Below are 18,800 nucleotides of genomic sequence, written 5' to 3' on the forward strand. Positions count from 1 at the left end.
ACAGTTTCTTAGCACCATCTCACGGTCCTGTGTTTTATCAGTGATAAAATGTTTCTGACATTCTCTCAGTCCATGTGAGGAAAAGAATATTGCCACAATTAAACCATTTTAACCTTCTCTGAAGGACATAGACATTGCAATAAGCCGACTCGGATCACTGTGTGACTTTTCTGCAAACAAAGGATTTGATATTTAAAATTTTAAAGGGGTCATTTTTCACTAAACATGAGTGTTTATCTTCTGCGGTTTTGCAAGGATAGATAAGTGACCAAGCTTGAGTATGTTGTCTCAGGCTAGATACATATTAGCAAGGCACTCCCACCATGACCTCCAGAACATTTAGTCTTATAAACGCTTAAAAAATGTGTTTTCACAAGAATGACCTTCTTCAAAATAAATGAACTTTTTTTGATGAATCTGTCGTGTTTAATACAGGTGCATTTTTGAATTAAAGTTTCAGGATTTTGCACATACTGACTAAAGGTTATTTTCAACGTAAAACTATTAAACTAAAATGAACAAAAATATGTCATTGTGATGAAGTTGAACTTTTGTTCGAGTACGTTAAACTGAGCTGCTTGGGTTATTTTTGGTTGTGGTTAATGAGTAAATCATGACTGACCAGTGAGACCTACAGAGAGATTGAGTTTCTCAGAGGGGCTTTGGGACTTTGAACTGTAAGCAAAAAATGAATCCACCCTTTTCTGCTATTGAGTCAATGTTATGTTAGACATCAGATGACCTTACATTAACACACAACACAGCGCTGATGTGTACTCGTTCACCGGACGTCAGCTAATCACAGGGTTTGCAATTACAGTACAGTTGATGGTTTTCTGTAAACTCTCACACCTGTGTTATTTATAAACATTTAAAATCTTGATTCCATGGTCGGTTTGTAATGAAAATACTTTGTTGACTACTGATAGCAGCCCTAACACAAAAAATTGTCTAGTAGGCTTTTCGTTCCTAGTCTTTGTTTCGCTATAAATCGAAGATTGTCTTCCTCTGAAGCGGCTTGCGGATGGCCAAACCTGTTATGTGACATTCCCTCATGCATAGCAAACTACCTACCTGCTCTTCCAGTTCTGAAACCATGTTGTGTAAAATCTTTGAGCTGTCATCAACAGGATAAAGAGACCGTCGTTGCATGAAAACTGTCTCCGCTTTTAAGACCTTTCTATTTGTAAGCTTAAAAGCCCCACAAAGAGCTCTTTGTTGTGTTCTTTTAGGTTACATAGACAACCAAGTCCAAGTGTTTCATGAAAGTCTAAATTGCAGAATGATTTACAATATTTTCATAATGTTTTATATGCACAGCGGCATAACAGGGCCGTCCGTTTCCCTATTCAGAAAACCTTGTGGAGAAGAACTTCAAATCCTGACAAAGAGATAGCCACAAAGAGAGCAAAGTCTTATTAAAGTATTCGTTCATGTTGAGAGGTGACTTGTGTGAAGGCTTAAAGAGTCAGGAAGCTCTATAGTGTTACAGGATGAGTCATTCAGACGGCAGAGGAAAAGGAGACATGCTTAACTAACTCCAAACCAACAGCACTAATAAATTGGACAGGGCAGTTTAGTTTAGCCTCACCCCTGTTGGTGTGACTCAATGCATTGGGCCACATCATTGAATTGGGTGTCAGAAGGGCACGAGCATGTTGCCCCACATTCGCTTTTCCATAAGGGCAAATGTATTTGTAAGGGATTATGGAGTTTGATCACACTTGATTGCAACCGGTGCCCAAAATGACCTTTTGGCACACCTGCCAATGACAGGTTACAAATATACAATATTTTAAATATAAGATTCATAATCTAATAGTGAGAGTCAGAGAATCAAATTATATATTTTTACATTGACCTTACTCAGTCAGTATTAAAGATTTCAAGGTTATATTTTTGCAGACTGTTCCTTACATTATGTCACTAAATCGCAGGCCAGACTGCAGTTTCCTCACATGAGGTTTGAGGTGAAGTACGCACTGTTTTAAAGTCTGTGTATGTTTGTGTTTGTCTCTAGAACAATGCCACGGCCAACAAAGCGAAGGAGGAAGTGGAAGCAGCACGTAAGGTTTCTGAGACCCAAGCGAGCCGTCTGTCTCAAGAGGTGGATAGACTGCGGAGAAGAGTACAGGAGCTGGAGAACGAAGTGGCCAAACTGAACCGCATTATTGATGATGCCAAGATGCAGGAGAGCCGGTTAGGAGAGCGAGCCGGCCGCCTGGAGGTACCTTCAGCTTTCTGTTTCATTGTGTAAAGAATAAACACGCTTCAGTGCATTAAACACATACACACCGCCCCAAGGCAGTAGTTGCACGCGAACTTCTCATCGCCATTTAGTTAAATCAATAGAGACAGCGTCCCAGGAAAAGATTAAAGGGATAGTCCACCCAAAAATTTACATTTTGTCTTTATTTACTCACTCTCATGTTGTTACAAAACTGTATAGATCTCTTTGTTTTGATCAACAGGAAAAAATATATGTTTTGAGGAATCTTTATAACCAAACCAATTATGAGCCCCATTCACTTCCATAGTAGAAAAAAATTATACTTTCAAAGTAAATGGGGCTCATGAACGGTTTATGTAAAAGCATTCCTCAAAATATCTTCCTTCATGTTCATCAGAACAAAGAAACGTATACAGTTTTGTAACAACATGAAAGTGAGTGATGACAAAATATTTATTTTTGGGTGAACTATCCCTTTAAGATTGTCCCAGCCGGAATTCCATCAGCCGGAATTCCTCATTGATTTTTGTCTGAGGAAAAGCCTTAAGCTCTGTCTAGATATCCAGCCCCAGATATCTAAAACATCTGTAATGTGCTTCTTTGGCCATAGAAAGAGAAAAGGCAGTTGGAAGAGTCTTTTGCTGAGGTCAGGGAACAGGAAGAGGAAATGACCAGAGCGAACCGGGCCCTTAGCACTCGCCTGGAGGATGTGCAGGTGAGACCTCAAGTCTGGTTTACCCAGCTTCTAGTCTGAGCTGAGATAGCATTTAAATTAATCACAAAACTAAAAGATGTAAATACAGTCATTGCTTTATGTACATTGAAGTTTATGCATTTTGCAGCCGCTTTTATCCAAAGCGACTTTGAGTGCATTACAAAGTATTTTTATCAGTTTTTGTGTTCCCTGGGTTCAAACCCATGACCTTTTGCATTGCTAACACAATGCTCTACCTCTAAGCTACACAGGAACACATGTATCTAAAATACAAACTTGAATAATATTACATTTAGTCCTTCAGATTACTGTACATGCACTGGAAAAAATTACTGACTTACTTAGTATTTTTGTCTTGTTTTTAGTACTAAACAAATGTCTAACAATTCCTGATGTTCTTTCTTGATGAGCAAAATGACCTTAGAAAATAAGTCTAGTTTTTAGACAAAAAAATATGCAATTTAAGTGAATTTGGGCTTAAAAAAATATCTGCCAATCTTTAAATAAGTTTACTTTTTCTTAAACACTTAATTCAAGAAAAATTTTCTTACCCCATTGGCAGATTTTCTTTGCTTGTTTTAAACACAAATTCAGTTAAAAAGCAGATTTTTGGTCTTAAAGCTGAACTTATTTTCTTAGGTTATTTTGCTCATCAAGAAAATACATCTTGATTTAAGAAATTTTTGATATTTATACTAAAAACAAAAAAATACTACGTAAGAGAGTCATTTTTTTGCAGTGTGTTGTACTCTTGCTTCAAAAACGCATAGTGTTAAAACTGTGTAGTGTTGAAACCAGTTATATAACATATATATAACAGTCAGCATACAGTTAGCATAATATTTCAGTTATTGGCCTAAGGGATGCCATGACATTGCTGTGACATTTTCCATCTACAGAGAAACTTAACCAGAATGACTCACGAGCACCAAGAGCTACAAGAACAACTGAAGGAGGAACGAAGTCAGAAAGAGCAGTTTAAAAGTACCAAGAATGAAATAGAAGATGAGAGAAGGCTGCTTGACCGGACTGTTGAGAAATTACAGCGGGAGGTGAGACATATTTGAATGAAACCACGGTTGTGAAAGACTGTGTTTAATGGTACTAGTCTTATAAGCTTTATAAAAGTGATAGATCACTCCAAAATAAACGATACACTTGCCCTTCCAAACCTGTATTACTACCTGTATTCTCTTCTGACTGTACGTTCACACCGCCACTGGCGAGAGCATCAAAAAAGCTTTGACTGCTCTGCAAATGACGCTTATAGATAAAGTTTAGTGGACGCTCTGACCCTCGAATGCATTCCTTGTAATCCTCTCAAGCAGAGGTTTCGCCACCGGTTCTCATTGAAAATAAATGACTTCCGATCACTTTGACGCTCTCGCCGGTGGCGGTGTGAATGCACAGTTAAGGTCGCGGTTTCCTTTTTTACACGTCTGGCTAGCCCGCGCACACGTCCGTTCGACACGTTAAGGCAATACAAATGATTTCTTACTCAAATTATTACTCTATCAGGCCGTCAGGGCCACACTGATTCGCGACATAGAGCAAACAACAGAAAACAAAGAACAGGAATCACTATGGTGACAAATATGCTCCACAGGTTTCTGTTCTTAAAATAAGTGGGGAAAAAACTATAGTGTGTTTGCAAATGCGGTCTATTGCCTTGTGTAATGGTTTGTAGCGTAGTGTCCAGTCTCAATCATAGACTGTAAAAAAAGATGGACGACGCCTGTTCGCTCTCTTCCATTAGTGAAAAGTGAAGCCGCCAGTGTCCCGACATGGCGCTGACATCTTGGGTCTTGAGTCTGCGCAGTAGCGATTTCGGGACCAGTCATGCGCAGTAGTGAGCAGGAAGTGAAGCCGCGAAATCAAAACCCCGCCCTCGCTCTCGTAGAATGCGCATATCACACGATATCACAGCTGTCAATCATGACGTGACACCACAGTTTTTATATTATTAAATAACTAACTAAACACAAACCTATTTTACAAACAAACATTTGAATGTACATCAGCGTGATAAAAACTACATTAAATGACAGAAACCAGATTCGGAAAAAAGATAATTGAAGTGTAATAATTTTTTTTGTTGGTCTCAAGTCCCATTGAATAACATGGGGAGGCGGGGTTTATGACCTATACTGGGACCAGTCACTGGGGGGCGATCAAGACGTTTTGGCTTCACTTTTCAGGGCTTGTGCGGCAAGCTTGGTCTCAATATTTTCTTGCGCATGCGCTGTCGTACAAGGACTGTCCGTGCGGTCTCAAATTTTGGGCTGCGTGCGGACGGCCGCAGACCCTCCTGATGACGAAAAATGATGTCATGCGGATGGCGCGCATAGGCGGACATCCTTAGTATACCTCCAGCTTTAGGAACACATAAGGTGATTTTTTTTTAGTTGTCTTTCATTTCATAAAATGGAAGTAAATACGGACTGGGGATGTCAAGGTCCAGAATGACATAGAAACACTATAAAATATTTTTTTTTAAAGGGCCCAAATGACATTAAATTTTAGTGTCTTCACACAAAGCTTTTGAATAAAATGCATGATGATTTATGATACAACATAAGGATTTTTAAACAAAAAATTTTCATTATTTGCATAAACTGTCCCTTTAAATCATTTACTCACTTTCTTGTTATTACAAACCTGTATACATTTCCTTGTTTTGATGAACACAAAGTTTGTAACCAAACTGATCAGAGGCCCCATTCACTTCCATAGTAGGAAAAAAATAATTATTTATCCTGCTCTGAGCGATAAAGACACAATCTGAGCTTTACCTGTGCATCTCACAGGAACTGTCAACCTTTCATTGTCTCAGTGGTTTTACATTTTTGGATATATTTCTCTCTCTGTAGATGAATGAGATCGTAGAAGCATCTCAGAGCTCAACGCAGGAGCTGCAGGAGCAGATAGACATGTATAAGGAGAAGAACCGGAGGGAGATGGCCGAGCTGCAGAAACAGCTGAGAGAGGGAGGACTGGAGCTGGAGAAGTCACGTCTTACCACCAAGAACCTTCAGGAGGAGGTGAGCGGAGAGGACAAATATCAGCTATGAAACTTGAGCCAATTGATTGAAAGCAGCACAATATTTCTAAATGCTTAAGTTGAAGTTCACAAACTCTGTTAGTCTATGAACTAGCTGATCAGACCAATTACTGAAAAAGGGGTGCAGGATTGACTTGAATAAAAGAACAGTATTATTGAAATGTTGCAAATTAGCATATTGCAATATGCATATCACTGCAAATCTGACATTATGTGTATGCATTTTATTCTGTTTAGTTCTCTCTTTCTCAGAGATTATCTCTCAAGATAATATCAGCATATCAGGTCTCTCAGTGTTAAATAAACGTCTGGAACATTCTTCATAGCTATTAATCATCGACCGGCATTCTTTTGGCAGATCAGATTTTTCAGTCTCCTACAGCTTGTGTTCACACAGTGTATATCCAGCTGATCAGTTTATATACCCAACAGCCCCAAGTGGGCCTGACCTTTGACCTCTGCTGTTTAGATGCAATTATGCGCTTTAACCCTGTCAACACAGTGGCATTTAAGGAATGTTATTGTTTGATATGTTCAGCTTTGTGAATGAGGTCCTCTGGAAGTGGGGAGAAAGGTCTCCATCCCCCTCAATCGCATTTACACTTTATGCGCTGAGAACAAGAGTGAATCTAGCCTAGTTTCAGAGCTGACTGACTGTAACACAAGTCCTGTCTACTGGATGCCTTTATATCACACAATCCTTTTCACGCGGATCATTGTTTGGCGGAAACAAAAACAACACGAATATCTTAAACATTCTTTAAATATTACTTATATGACTCAATTACTTATCATTAAAGTAATATTTGGGGGGGGGGGTTTGAATATGTGATACATGCAGTACATGGAAAGGAAAGTACAGGGTGGAGGGCAGGGAATGTATCAACAAAGAACCTTGAGCTGAGAATCACATTTGTGCTGCTCACAAGGTTCAGCTTCGACATGACTTATAAACACTTTAGTCTGTAAACATGTGGTTAGTTTTGTCTAAAGCCCATTTAGATTTGTATGAGATCAGTAAACGTGATGCATTTGAAGCTTGTCTTAAATTCAAAGGTAAATTTAAAAGTATCCAATGAGTGCAGAAGAAAAATGAGTAAGTGAGAGAGAGAGAGATGATTTCAAAAGGAAACCATAATGAGAGATTAGAACAAAAACAAACAATAACATGAAACACTGAGACATCCTCATCTTTGCGTGTGTGCGAAGGAAAGAAGGATGTGGTGTTCATGTGAAGAGTACAGGCTCCGAATGATGACCTTATGACACCTCATCCTCCCAGAATTCCCTCTGGCACATGCCCTTCTCTCTAACATGATGTCCTCATATAAAACATGACCTCAGTCAAACAGCTGTTTCCTCTAGAGCTGTACACCTTTAATGCTTACCTCTCAAACAAAAACATCACACACATCAAGTCTGAAATTCACCTGCTCTACATTGATTTACATTCAGACAAAACAAATTAAGATACATTATGGTTCTTTTAACGCCCAGTCCTCTACTTACAAATAACACCAAAATCTCGAAATCACTTAGTTCACATAGTTTGGTGTTTCAAGTGTGCACTTCATGTGCTTTAGATCACTCAAAGGTAACATCTTGTGGCCAAAACTGTAACTGCAGGTACAGGACAGTAAAAAGTATGTAGCACAGCATGAATGTTTATAAGGGGTTAAATTCATGCACTATTTTACCCAAATTTAGATTAATTTAATTAGTGTAATGCAATATTGGTGAACTTTATAAGTCAACAGTGTTAATTACTTTGTGTGTTTCAGCTGGCTAACATGCAGGAGGATCTGCGGCAATGCCAGAAGGACAGAGATGATGCACTGAAGACAGCAAAAGACTTGGAGCAGAAGGTTTTTAATCTGGAGGTCGAGGCCGATACCAAAGCCCACTCAAATGACAAATCCAGACAGACCAAGCTCCTGGAGGTACAATTGCTGTTTGCTATGCTATATAGTTTTCGTTTGGTCCACTAGCTGTGTTTTAATATGTTGCTTGTATCTCCATAAAGGATAAAGTATCACAATTAGAAATGGAGTTGGAAGAGGAGAGGCAGAGTGGAGACATGTTGATGGAAAGAATAGACAGAGGGAGAGAACAGGTGAGAATTACACAAAGATCACAAAAACTACAAACATCAAGACCTCTTAAAAGTATATGAAAAGCTCAGATGCACCTCTGTGAAAAATTAGATAATGATATTAACATAATGCTCTCGGCACGATATCGGACAAATCCCAAATGCATGTACTGTTCATCAAATACGGCATTCATCAAATACTTTAGTGTCAATTCAAATCTGTGTAATCCCACCCTCAAGCCATTCAGAAATACAGTTTTTAGGCAGAATCCATTAAGAGTCTCATAAAAAAAGCAAATTAGCAAGAAATCATGCTAGACGCATGTAGCGGGTTTTGCATCTGAGCTCTTCATATATAGACAACATTTTGTGTGCATTTACCTTAAAACTCACTCCAGAAATGTATACTGAGATTACGTAAAATGCCTTTGGGTTTGTCCAATATCATTTGATTTTTGGTTTATTCACACTGCCAATGATTTTCCGGAATCTGTGCATGCATTCACACACATACCATAAAGATCCCGTAAAGACAGGTGACTTATTTAAAGTCCTGCACTTGGTGGTTTTTCCACAGCGTCTGAATTTTGCCAATTATCTGGGATTTCACTCTCGAGAAACCACACGTGTGCATTTTAGTTTATGATAAGATCAAAGGGATGTCATGCTGGTGAATGATCTCAGCTTCAGAGTGGATAATAACAAGCTCCCTGATCTCTACTTCAGTCCAGTTTTGCCAACATTTCTCACCGTGAATGTTGATGTGCTTTTAAATCCCCTAACATCTTGTTGCGATGACATGCGCGTCCTAACTATGGCACGCCCTTTACGGCAATGTGTTTTCCTCGTGTTCACACAGTATGTGTTCTGTAAATGTTACTAGGTCCTCTTTACGGGAGCGATCCCAGAACATTTACGGGACGTGTTTGTGTTCACACAGAAACCTCTGCCAATGTTAACGAAAATTTTTTGGGACCAAAGTGCTGTGTGAAAATGGTTCAAGAAAATCGTTCTGAATCATCTTACACATACATGGTTAAATCAAACAATGAAATTGAACTATACCAGGCCTTTGAACCACTGTTCACTTCTGCTCTCAAAAGTTACACTAAAAGTTGAGTTTAAATATGGAGCGGTTGAGTAAGAAGAGACTGAAGCGTATAGCGCATTGTTAAATAAGCTTGCATAATCATTCTCATTGGCAGCTTGCCTGTCCAAATTTCAGACATCAATAAAAATGCCTTTCTAAAGCTCAGTTTTGGCCAAAATATGCAAGCGACCTGGCATCGCAAACTGGTTGAGTGTCAAGGCTTGTGAAATAGTTTCAAATGCACCAAGCAGAGTTTGAAAACAACAGGCAGAAGAGAATTCTTCCTTCCTGACTGATAAGCCGGGTAAAGGAACATTTTTGCAATGCGAGGCACAGATGATACATGTTTCCTGAGATACAGGGCATGGCTTGTGCAATGCCAATGTGAGAATTCTTGCTTCAGTGTTTTATGGGCGCAAGACAAATCTTTATGTGTACTTAGAAAAGTTTATTTTTTAAATGGATCGTGCATCAAACGGTCGGACCTTTGACTTCTTAAAACTTTGAGCACAAGCAGCCTACATTTCTCCTCTCACTTATTGTTTCAAACTCAACTTTCCCAAACTCGGAAAGTATTCTGGTGAACTGCTCCAATTGCACCTGTCGCACCACATTTAGAACCCTAAATCTAGATCAGGAATGAAGAAGTGATTAATAGATTATGAAGGAGAGAAGCGCGGGAGCTTTTTTTAATTGTCTGGAAATAGACAATCAAAGCAAACACAGTGACACAATAGTGTTACTCTAAGGCCAAGGTGAGTTTCCACGGAAACAGCAGAGGGCTCTGCGGAGACGGCGATGGGTTACAGAGGTGGGCGGGGGGGTGTCAGGATGGGCACACCTGCGTTCTGTGGCAGCAGGTGCAGGAGCGGCTGTCTAAATGAGAGTAATCTCTCGCTCTTTGCTCACACGCTCTCACTGTCTCTCTCACTGGTTCTCTTGCTTTCATTAGTTTCGGTGTGTTTTCTGCTCTGCTGACGCAGCGCCCTGCAGGGTAGAGCGGCACACGTACAACATCCCGCTCATCCCTGTGCCTCAGTCATACACTAATTGAGATAAAATATCATCCACTTTGCCGCTTGGCACCAGACAAAAAAGAGCCGTCTTTTTTTCCCGATCGCTTTCTATTCCTTCTTCTCAATTTTATCCCTTTATTCATATCTTTACTGTCCGAAGGCAGGTACTAGTTCTACTCTATGTAGGCCTTTTGTTTAGGTATCATGTATTCAAGTCAAAATGCATTTTCTGCTTAAGGGATCAGTGTATGTGCCAAGTGTTTATAAAGTATTTATAGCTTTGTAAAAATACAAAGGTCTTAGACTTTATAATTCAGAAGGCCAATGTTCATGAGAAATAGTCTTGGATAGGAACATTTCAGGAATGTGCTTGTGGTAAAAATTATAGGACAGGGTGCACATTCAACACAAATCGGGTGCAGGTGCAGCAAACCACATACATGATCGCTGAACAACAACTACACAGCAAAAAATCACAGTCTTGATCAGAAATGCGTAATATATAAGGACTGCATTTCAGAGAATTTATCTTTAATTAGATTTATTTTTCTATTCCCATAGTTTTTATACTTAAAATGGGAAAAGACTGCAATTGGGATAAATGTGAAAAGCAAACATTTTGACCTTTCATATCTTTATTGAGCAAAACATTTAGACGGGTTCAACCAAACTAATAATAATCTTATACCAAGATCATGGTGCAAAAGCTGTTTGGGGTGGGGTTCATGTTGTTGTGGTCTGCTATTAATGTTTGTATTGTGTTTGTGTAATAGCTGGAACAGATGAGGAGTGAGCTCATGCAGGAAAGAGCCAGCAAACAGGACTTGGAGTGTGACAAAATCACAATAGAAAGACAGGTAAAAAAAAACAGCAGCATACTTTATTAAAACTCTTAACTAACAAAAGTTTGTGCAAGAATTGGTCATCTTTTTCTGTATATTTAACCCTATCTTTATCTATTGGAGCAGAATAAAGATCTGAGGAGCAGGATTGCTTATTTGGAGGGATCTCAGAAGCCCAGTAAAGAAGGCCTGGTGGCCCAGCTGGAAAATCGCATCCAGGAACTGGAGGAAAGAGTAGAGGCAGAGGAGAGGTAAACTAGGAAACCAATACGTTGTGTGTCCCAGACATGACATCATGGGATTTTTCTAAAAAGACATTTTATATAAGATTTAAAAAATATATTTATGTGTGTCTAGGGAACGTGCAAACCTGCAGCTGGCGAACCGTCGGCTGGAACGTAAGGTGAAGGAGACGATGATGCAAGTGGATGAAGAGCATCAATCACTGCAGGATCAGAAAGATCAGGTCAGCAGAGATCTCTTCACTTGAGGAAAACATTAAAAATGTCACGTAGAGGGTAACAATGTCATGTTGTGTACTGTATCTGTTTAGCTGAACCTGCGTCTGAAGGCTCTGAAGAGACAGATGGATGAGGCAGAGGAGGAGATTGATCGACTGGAGCACAGCAAGAAAAAACTGCAGAGGGACCTGGAGGAGCAACAGGAGGCCAATGAACAGCTTCAGACTCAGCTCAAGTCACTGCGCAGTGAAATGAGGTAAATAATATAAACCATACTGCTGAACCATCAACTTAAATAGATTGTGCGATGAAATTAGATAAGTGATACTCGTTACTGGCTGCTGACTTAGATTCAAAACACCATGTTATAAGCTAAACCCCTTTAATGATAAAATGACATTTTTAAAGAGAAATTACAGCATAAATATCATAAAATCCAAACTTTTGCAAATGTATATAATAGACAAGATAGCGTAATGTAGAAATACTATATGTTACTAAAAACTTTACTTTTGTCAAGGCGTAGGAACAGCTCGGCACCAGTGCTGAATGCTGATGATGATGACGATGATGATGTCAGCACTGATGGTGAGACCTACTTCAGCTATTCATCTGGCTTCAAACGCTCTAGCAGTCAGGATGGCATCATCTCAAATTTCTCTCTGTAAAATACTATTGGAGGGATTTGTTTAGATGGACAGAAAATGTGTGCTCTCAGTTATGAGCATTTGTAAGTTTTTGGCTTTGCCACAATTTCATGTAACCATGAGACCAATCTTAATGCCTTTCTCCTATGATGATATATTTTTTTACAAATAATCTCTTGTGTGTTCAAACCTATGTGATACTGTCTAGCACTGTATCTGCTTAAAATACGATTATATTTTCTAGACATAAAGCTGTTATCCGGAATGTGAAGGACTTATATACCTAAAAGCAATACATACAATATATATGAAGGGAAGTATTTATAAGGGACAAGTTTCAATAAAATAAAACAGAGCTATGTCCAACATACAGTTTTTGAACTTTAAATGTGATTTTCTAACTTTCTAAATGTGCTTTTACATTTTCTGCTTATTTTCAACATTATACCACATAAAAGCGCCTTCAGGTTGCAACTGGCTACACCATTTTTTTTTTTATCACTACATGTTACATTTTATAGACATTTATGTTACCAAGTCTGTCCTCTCTGTAACACAAAACAGTGTTAAATATATATAAAGTTGTATGAGCCATGTCGTATTGTAGGTTTCAGTGGGAATGTGTCATGCACATACTGTAAGTAAAAACATTTGTGTGCCTGTCTGTATGCAAACCTTGTATATTACTGTTCTGACAATCACCTTTTTGTAATACACTGTGATGATTTGCACTGTACGTTGACGTGAACCCTTTTTTGGAAACGGTGCTCATAAATGTTTATGAAAAACGCTCTTAGACATTAGTGCATCTTTTTTTAAGATTGAGAAGATCCTGGCTCTACCTCTCTGTACACATCTATACATTTATGTAAAAGTAAAAAAACTGTAAACAAAAATAAACTCAGTTAATCCCGCGTGTGTGCTTTCTGTTGTGATTTTAAATATAGCAAGTAATTGGTCAGATGAAATACGTACAATTAAAGTTTCTTGTATGGTTCCTCCATAGTGTATTCATATTATCATCTGGCTAAAATGTATATTATCAGTTTTGGTTAAAAGCCCCGATGGATGTTGTTTTATCGAGTGCTTTCAAGACGATCACGGAGGAGTATTTTTAACAATGAGTGCGGTTGAGGGTCATATTTCAAATTAAAAGTACCGTTTTATATTTTCATAACTCCTGACAAAATTAAGAAATTACTGCCACTATAGGATTTTCTGAATAAAATAAAAGGTCAAAAACTAAATCTTAAGTCTTAACACTTTTTAATGATGTATAATGTTGTTGTATAGTACATATAAACTAACAATAATTTAAATTATGTAAATAAAGAGCTTTTCAGTGCGCTCACGCCCTCGTGCAGGCTATCAGTAGTGCCGTTAATTTTTTTTATAAACATTTTGCGTGTCTCTGTGTGTTCATGTGGTCGTGCATTCGTGTTGTCTAGATCCTGGCCAGCACACAATAACAATTTTCCTTTAGCTAGACGGAACAAAAATAGACCCGCAACAACAGCGGGAAGATAAATGGTGTCTGACGCCCCCAGTGTTGGGACTGCACGTGAAAAACTGGTTGTGTATGTTTTCTCTCTGTGCAGGCCTTAATATCTGGGAACAAGTGAAGAATGCACATGAGAATCCCAGAATTCTTCATCAAATCTCTCAGGTATGATCTTCAAGTCTGATCCGTAGTGATTAAGCGCAATGTGAGGGGAGCATCTCTGAGGGGTTCTTGGCGGACATTTCACTCGTTGGGGTGTGGCAGACCGGGGCCGACGATCCATTCCTGAAATTCCAAACCCACTCCCCGTGAACGCACACACTCAATGATTAGAGACTAAACAAAATGTTTCTTTAAAAAGTTGTGCTTATTGTATTTTTACCTATTTTAGTCCAGAATATTTTTTACAAGTTAAAAGCAAGTTTTTGATCAACTGTGGGAATTTACAGCTCTCTTCTGCCATCTTCTGTCACTGAGCGGTAGCACACTTTTGAAAATGTAAACATTGTGATGTACAGCAGGGGTTCCCAACCTTTTTCACTTCAAGGCCCCTATATGATATTTATGATTTTTACCTGATATCATATTTAGAAAATACAATCTAAAACGTATCAACTTTTAAAAAGACAGTCTTAGCCTATTCATAGCACAAATACTGTTTTATAAGTTATTTACAACAGTTGAATACCTCAGGAATTAAAATCCTTTCTGTGAGCAAAAGTAAACATTGCCTTAAAAAACAATGAAAACTTTCAAACAAAGCATTATTAAAACAAAGATTAATTGTGGTCGATTTAACAGTCATCAGAGGTATGTCCCATTTCCAGTGGGAGTGTAAATTTATGATAGATGCTGGCAAACTGATCCTAAAGTACATCACTGATCTGAAAAATAATACAAGATTGCGTCAGTAACAAATCATTGCTACACGTGTTGTACATCAGCACTGTGAATCAACAACATATTGTTATTTTCCTTAATTGTACTCCTTAATTCACTGTTGTTTGATTCTTTTTATAGTCAAATACCAACACATTTTTTCATCTGCTATTCTGTTTGAGATCCCGTCCTTTTCAGGTCTTAATGCTTAGAGAGCTATTTTTGCTCTGTATTTCTCTCTCTAATCTCTAAAAACATATCTCTTAAAACATTTATTATTGTTCTGATTAGTAAAACTGCATTGACAAATGTAAGTCTGGATAAAAAGAAATGCACCAAACTCTGAGGCAATCTGTCTGTAAAGTGCATAAAGTATTCAGAAATGTTCCCATATCTCAACTAGTAATATATGGTGCTAGCAACACCAATATCATGGGTGCAATTTTCAGGGAATGCTTTAACCAATGCAATGCATATATTCAATGCATTGTAAGTTACCTCACTAAATCAGAGTGTCTGTCACTGGTATAAAGGTAAATTGCCACAGAGACAAAAAAATTTGCTCAGACCCTGTGATCATGGACATGACATAACTTTTAAATGTCAAATAACCAGTTCTCTGAGCTTGTACTTAGTCATATGTGAAGACATTATTAAACACGTATGTTGTTAGATAGTCAGTCGGCAGTAAATACTAACCTGTCAGACAGAATAATTTCTTTGGCACCATCCTAGTTTTATAAGCATAACACATTGATATATCTGTTTTAGGACCACATTAAATATACAAAATGATGCACTGTGATTGGTTGGAGGTCGAGTACCAACCCAAGGCCCACCTTTAGTTTTGTTTTACATTTTTAAAATTCAACATTATTTTCTTATAGATAAATATGGAAAAAAAGATGTCTAAAAGCCACCCAAACACATTAAACAGATGTCTAGGCTAAAACAAGGCAAAATTTGGGCTGTCCATAGACGTCTAACTATAGACCAAAAATGAATGGAATGAAATAAATAAACAAATGAAACCAAACACTTTGTAATCACTGTTGACTTTGCTTACATAATGGAAAATCATCATCATCTCGCTAGTGATTTTGGCAAAAACGTCTTTCAAGTAACCAAATTTAAGTTTATTTTGGCTAGAAAGTGGGTTACTCATAGCTGGACTATATTGGGTCTAGACGTTGAAATGATGACTGTTGGGTAGTTTCATAAGACAACACGCACATACAAACCCGTATTTTATCTTTTTGTGCATTGCTTTTTGTATATCCTTTCTTTTACTGATAGTACTTTTCCTAAAAGGAATCCCATACCTTCTTATTTTCTAGTGAAAACGCTTCATTTGTTTTGCTTTTCAACTGCAGTATCACAAAGCAAAACAAAAGCACTTTTCTCCGAAGTCATTCTTCAGAAAAATGTCTCCGCAGAATTTGTCTCAAATATAAATAAAATATTTTAGTACCAGCTAACTCCTTTTTAGGCCAACACTTGGTTTTGTAAACAGAATATATCTAAACACAGACCCATTCTTTGCTTTCTAGCTGTATGTGTCTTCCTTTGTTTCTTCCATTTGTCATTCCCCGTCTAATCTCTAAAACACGATTCTTCTCTGATATGTACTTCAGGGAATCTAACCCATCAGGTAAGACAAGGTGAGCGAGGTGATAATACGTACACAGCACAATGAACATACATGTATGTTAGTTTATGAAGGGTGGGTTCAGACAGACGTACTAAGCTCTGGATGAGGTGAAGTGAGCAACAATTTGTCAGTAATGCTGTAATACAAGTAATGATTTTGACCTCGCATGGTAATATCTCATAACAGCTTATGGGAAGACAATGTAGATTTGTCTGTAGATTTGTGTAGTGTAGTTTTGTTATTAGATAAGGGATTTTATCAGCTGGATGTTATATCCTGTTTCAGCATTAATGTGGAAAAAAGTCAAGAGCCAGGAAAGTGCTGTCATTTGTGTTATTCCCCAAAACATCAATAGTTTCTGAATAATTTATGTGTGCTTTTGAAGATATTCAATTTTATGCTGGCATTGTTTGCCACAGTACTTAAATAAACACCCTTTTTATAAGTTAATACACACACATGGCTGTAAGAATGCCAAAGAATAAAGCTGTCTAGACTGTATTATCTCAAACAGAGGGCCAGAGCCCTTTCAATAATAACAATTATTTACATAAATTAAAATGAGCTAAAACAGTTAAAACTAATTTTGCAGTTTTTGATTATTAAAAAAAATTATGTGTAGTTATGTGTGTCTATTTATGAATAGAAATTATGAATATAAGTAATATATAATAGATATTATTGGTTGTCTTAAGGTCAAAAAGGTTTAGATACATTGCTCTGGAAAAAATCACATAGAAAAGGTGAATGGTCGATGTGGCAAAAGTAAATGTTTTCAGTTAATGATGAAGTAAAACACTAGTCACAGCCATAATTTAATTATTATATGATGACTACAGTGATACTGTGGATAATATGTGGCTGTGTATGTGATCTCAACGTGGCAGCAGTCCAGGTTCATGGAAAGCAAACACCTTTATTAGGCCACTGATATGACTCGGCTCATTACAGTAAATGTAAGTGTACATAGCTTTTATTATATTTTCCAAAAATTCTGTTCATTTCTTTAGCTGTGAAATTTTTGTGAAATGTTAAATACATTTGTGGTCATGTTTTTGGTTAACGTTGGTCAAAAACCAACGGCATATTGACGTTAAGTAAAGTTGAGTTTACATCCAAAAACAACGTTGGCCTGACATAAATCTCTAACTTCAAGTTTATGTAAAAAAACGTCAGCCAGATGTCGTGGTTTTTACATCAGGTTGATGTCCAGATGACGGCTTAACGTCAAAAATCAAAGTCAGACTGACGTCAAGCTGTAACATCAGGTTGACGTCAAAACCAACCTTGTATTGACATCCAGTAATGTCGAGTTGGCCTGACATCAAACTTCAGATTTTTTTTCAAAAACCAACGTCGGGATTACGTTGACGTTGTTACGGGTCGACGTCCAGATGTTGACTTAACGTCAAAAATATTTGATGGCCTGACGGTGACGTTAACGTTGTTACATCAGGTCGACGTCCAGATGTTGACTGGATGTCAAAAAACTTTGATGGCCTGACATTGACGTTAACGTTGTTACAAACCAACGTCAAGCTGTAACTTCGGGTTTACGTCAAATACCAACATTGGCCTGATGTCAAGCTGTAACATCGGGTTAACGTCAAAAATCAATGTCGGACTGATCTCCAGCTGAAACATCAAGTTGACATCTAAAACCAATGTCGGCCTGACGTTAAGCTGTTACGTTGGGTCGACGTCAGAACCCAACATTGGCCTGACGTCAAGCTGTTACATTGAGTTTACACCAAAAAACAACGTCGTCTGACGTGAAACTGTTACGATGGGTCGACGTCAAAACCCAACGTCTGCCTGACATCCAGATGTAATTCTAAAAACACATTAAGTCTTTTGTCTGATCATCCTGAATCATTTATTTATTTTCTTCATTTTAACATTATTTATTTATTATTTTGTTTGTATACTGCACATTGATGCCTCCAGTGTATTAACTACCCATAAAAATTATATTTTCTTTTTGTTTGTTTAAATAAAGGTTAATATAGTTAAAGCAACACCAAAGAGTTTTGGCTCTTTGCTCCCCCTACAGGTTAGAAGCGTAATTGTCCATTACCCACTGTCATAAATACTGAGGCATAGCTGGCTCTGATTGGATTGTAGGTCTGCCGTAAAGCAAGTTTTTGTAGTATTCACTCGGACTACAGGACCACTACCCGACGTTTGGAAACTTATTTAGTGCGGTTTTGGCCGATAGAGGGCTGCAAAGCGAATGTGAAAGTGCTGTTCACCCTGTTTAGAGTGGATGAATGACTGAAACTGTTTTGGAAGCGTTATTTTAAGGTAAAAAAAACTCTTTGGTGTTGCTTTAATATTGCCTTTAGGATTAATTACTTTGTTAATCTGGTTTCATATAAATAGGTTTTGAAAAGTTTCTGTTATATGAATATATATTTCAAAGGGTTTTGACATGACAAAAATATTTAGACATTTCTCCATGACAAAAACCTATTTAGTTGTTTTATTACTCTTTGGCCAACCAAAACTCAAAAAAGTGCCTACAGTATTGCTTTTGGTTGGCTAGACTCACACAGTGCCGAATGCTGTTTCACACAAGGCTGTGAGCAAAAAAAAGCCAAAATTAAGCCAGAAAT

At 37.8% G+C, this 18,800-nt stretch overlaps 1 protein-coding gene across 1 annotated transcript in view; it reads left to right on the forward strand.

Annotated features, from left to right (window-relative positions):
• Window positions 1-13,068, forward strand: part of cgnl1 (cingulin-like 1) — a 29,212-nt gene extending 16,144 nt beyond the window's left edge. The window contains exons 9-19 of the mRNA XM_065289127.2: window positions 2,021-2,227; window positions 2,841-2,945; window positions 3,845-3,997; window positions 5,816-5,986; window positions 7,788-7,946; window positions 8,030-8,119; window positions 10,978-11,061; window positions 11,173-11,297; window positions 11,404-11,512; window positions 11,600-11,763; window positions 12,028-13,068. Coding sequence (XP_065145199.1) covers window positions 2,021-2,227; window positions 2,841-2,945; window positions 3,845-3,997; window positions 5,816-5,986; window positions 7,788-7,946; window positions 8,030-8,119; window positions 10,978-11,061; window positions 11,173-11,297; window positions 11,404-11,512; window positions 11,600-11,763; window positions 12,028-12,175 — 1,515 coding nt within the window. The 3' untranslated portion in view covers window positions 12,176-13,068. The remainder of the gene's footprint in view (window positions 1-2,020; window positions 2,228-2,840; window positions 2,946-3,844; window positions 3,998-5,815; window positions 5,987-7,787; window positions 7,947-8,029; window positions 8,120-10,977; window positions 11,062-11,172; window positions 11,298-11,403; window positions 11,513-11,599; window positions 11,764-12,027) is intronic.
• Window positions 13,069-18,800: the final 5,732 nt, after the last annotated feature.

Source organism: Paramisgurnus dabryanus, chromosome 2 (assembly GCF_030506205.2).
Source record: "Paramisgurnus dabryanus chromosome 2, PD_genome_1.1, whole genome shotgun sequence".
In the NCBI taxonomy this organism is placed as follows: Eukaryota; Metazoa; Chordata; class Actinopteri; order Cypriniformes; family Cobitidae; genus Paramisgurnus; species Paramisgurnus dabryanus.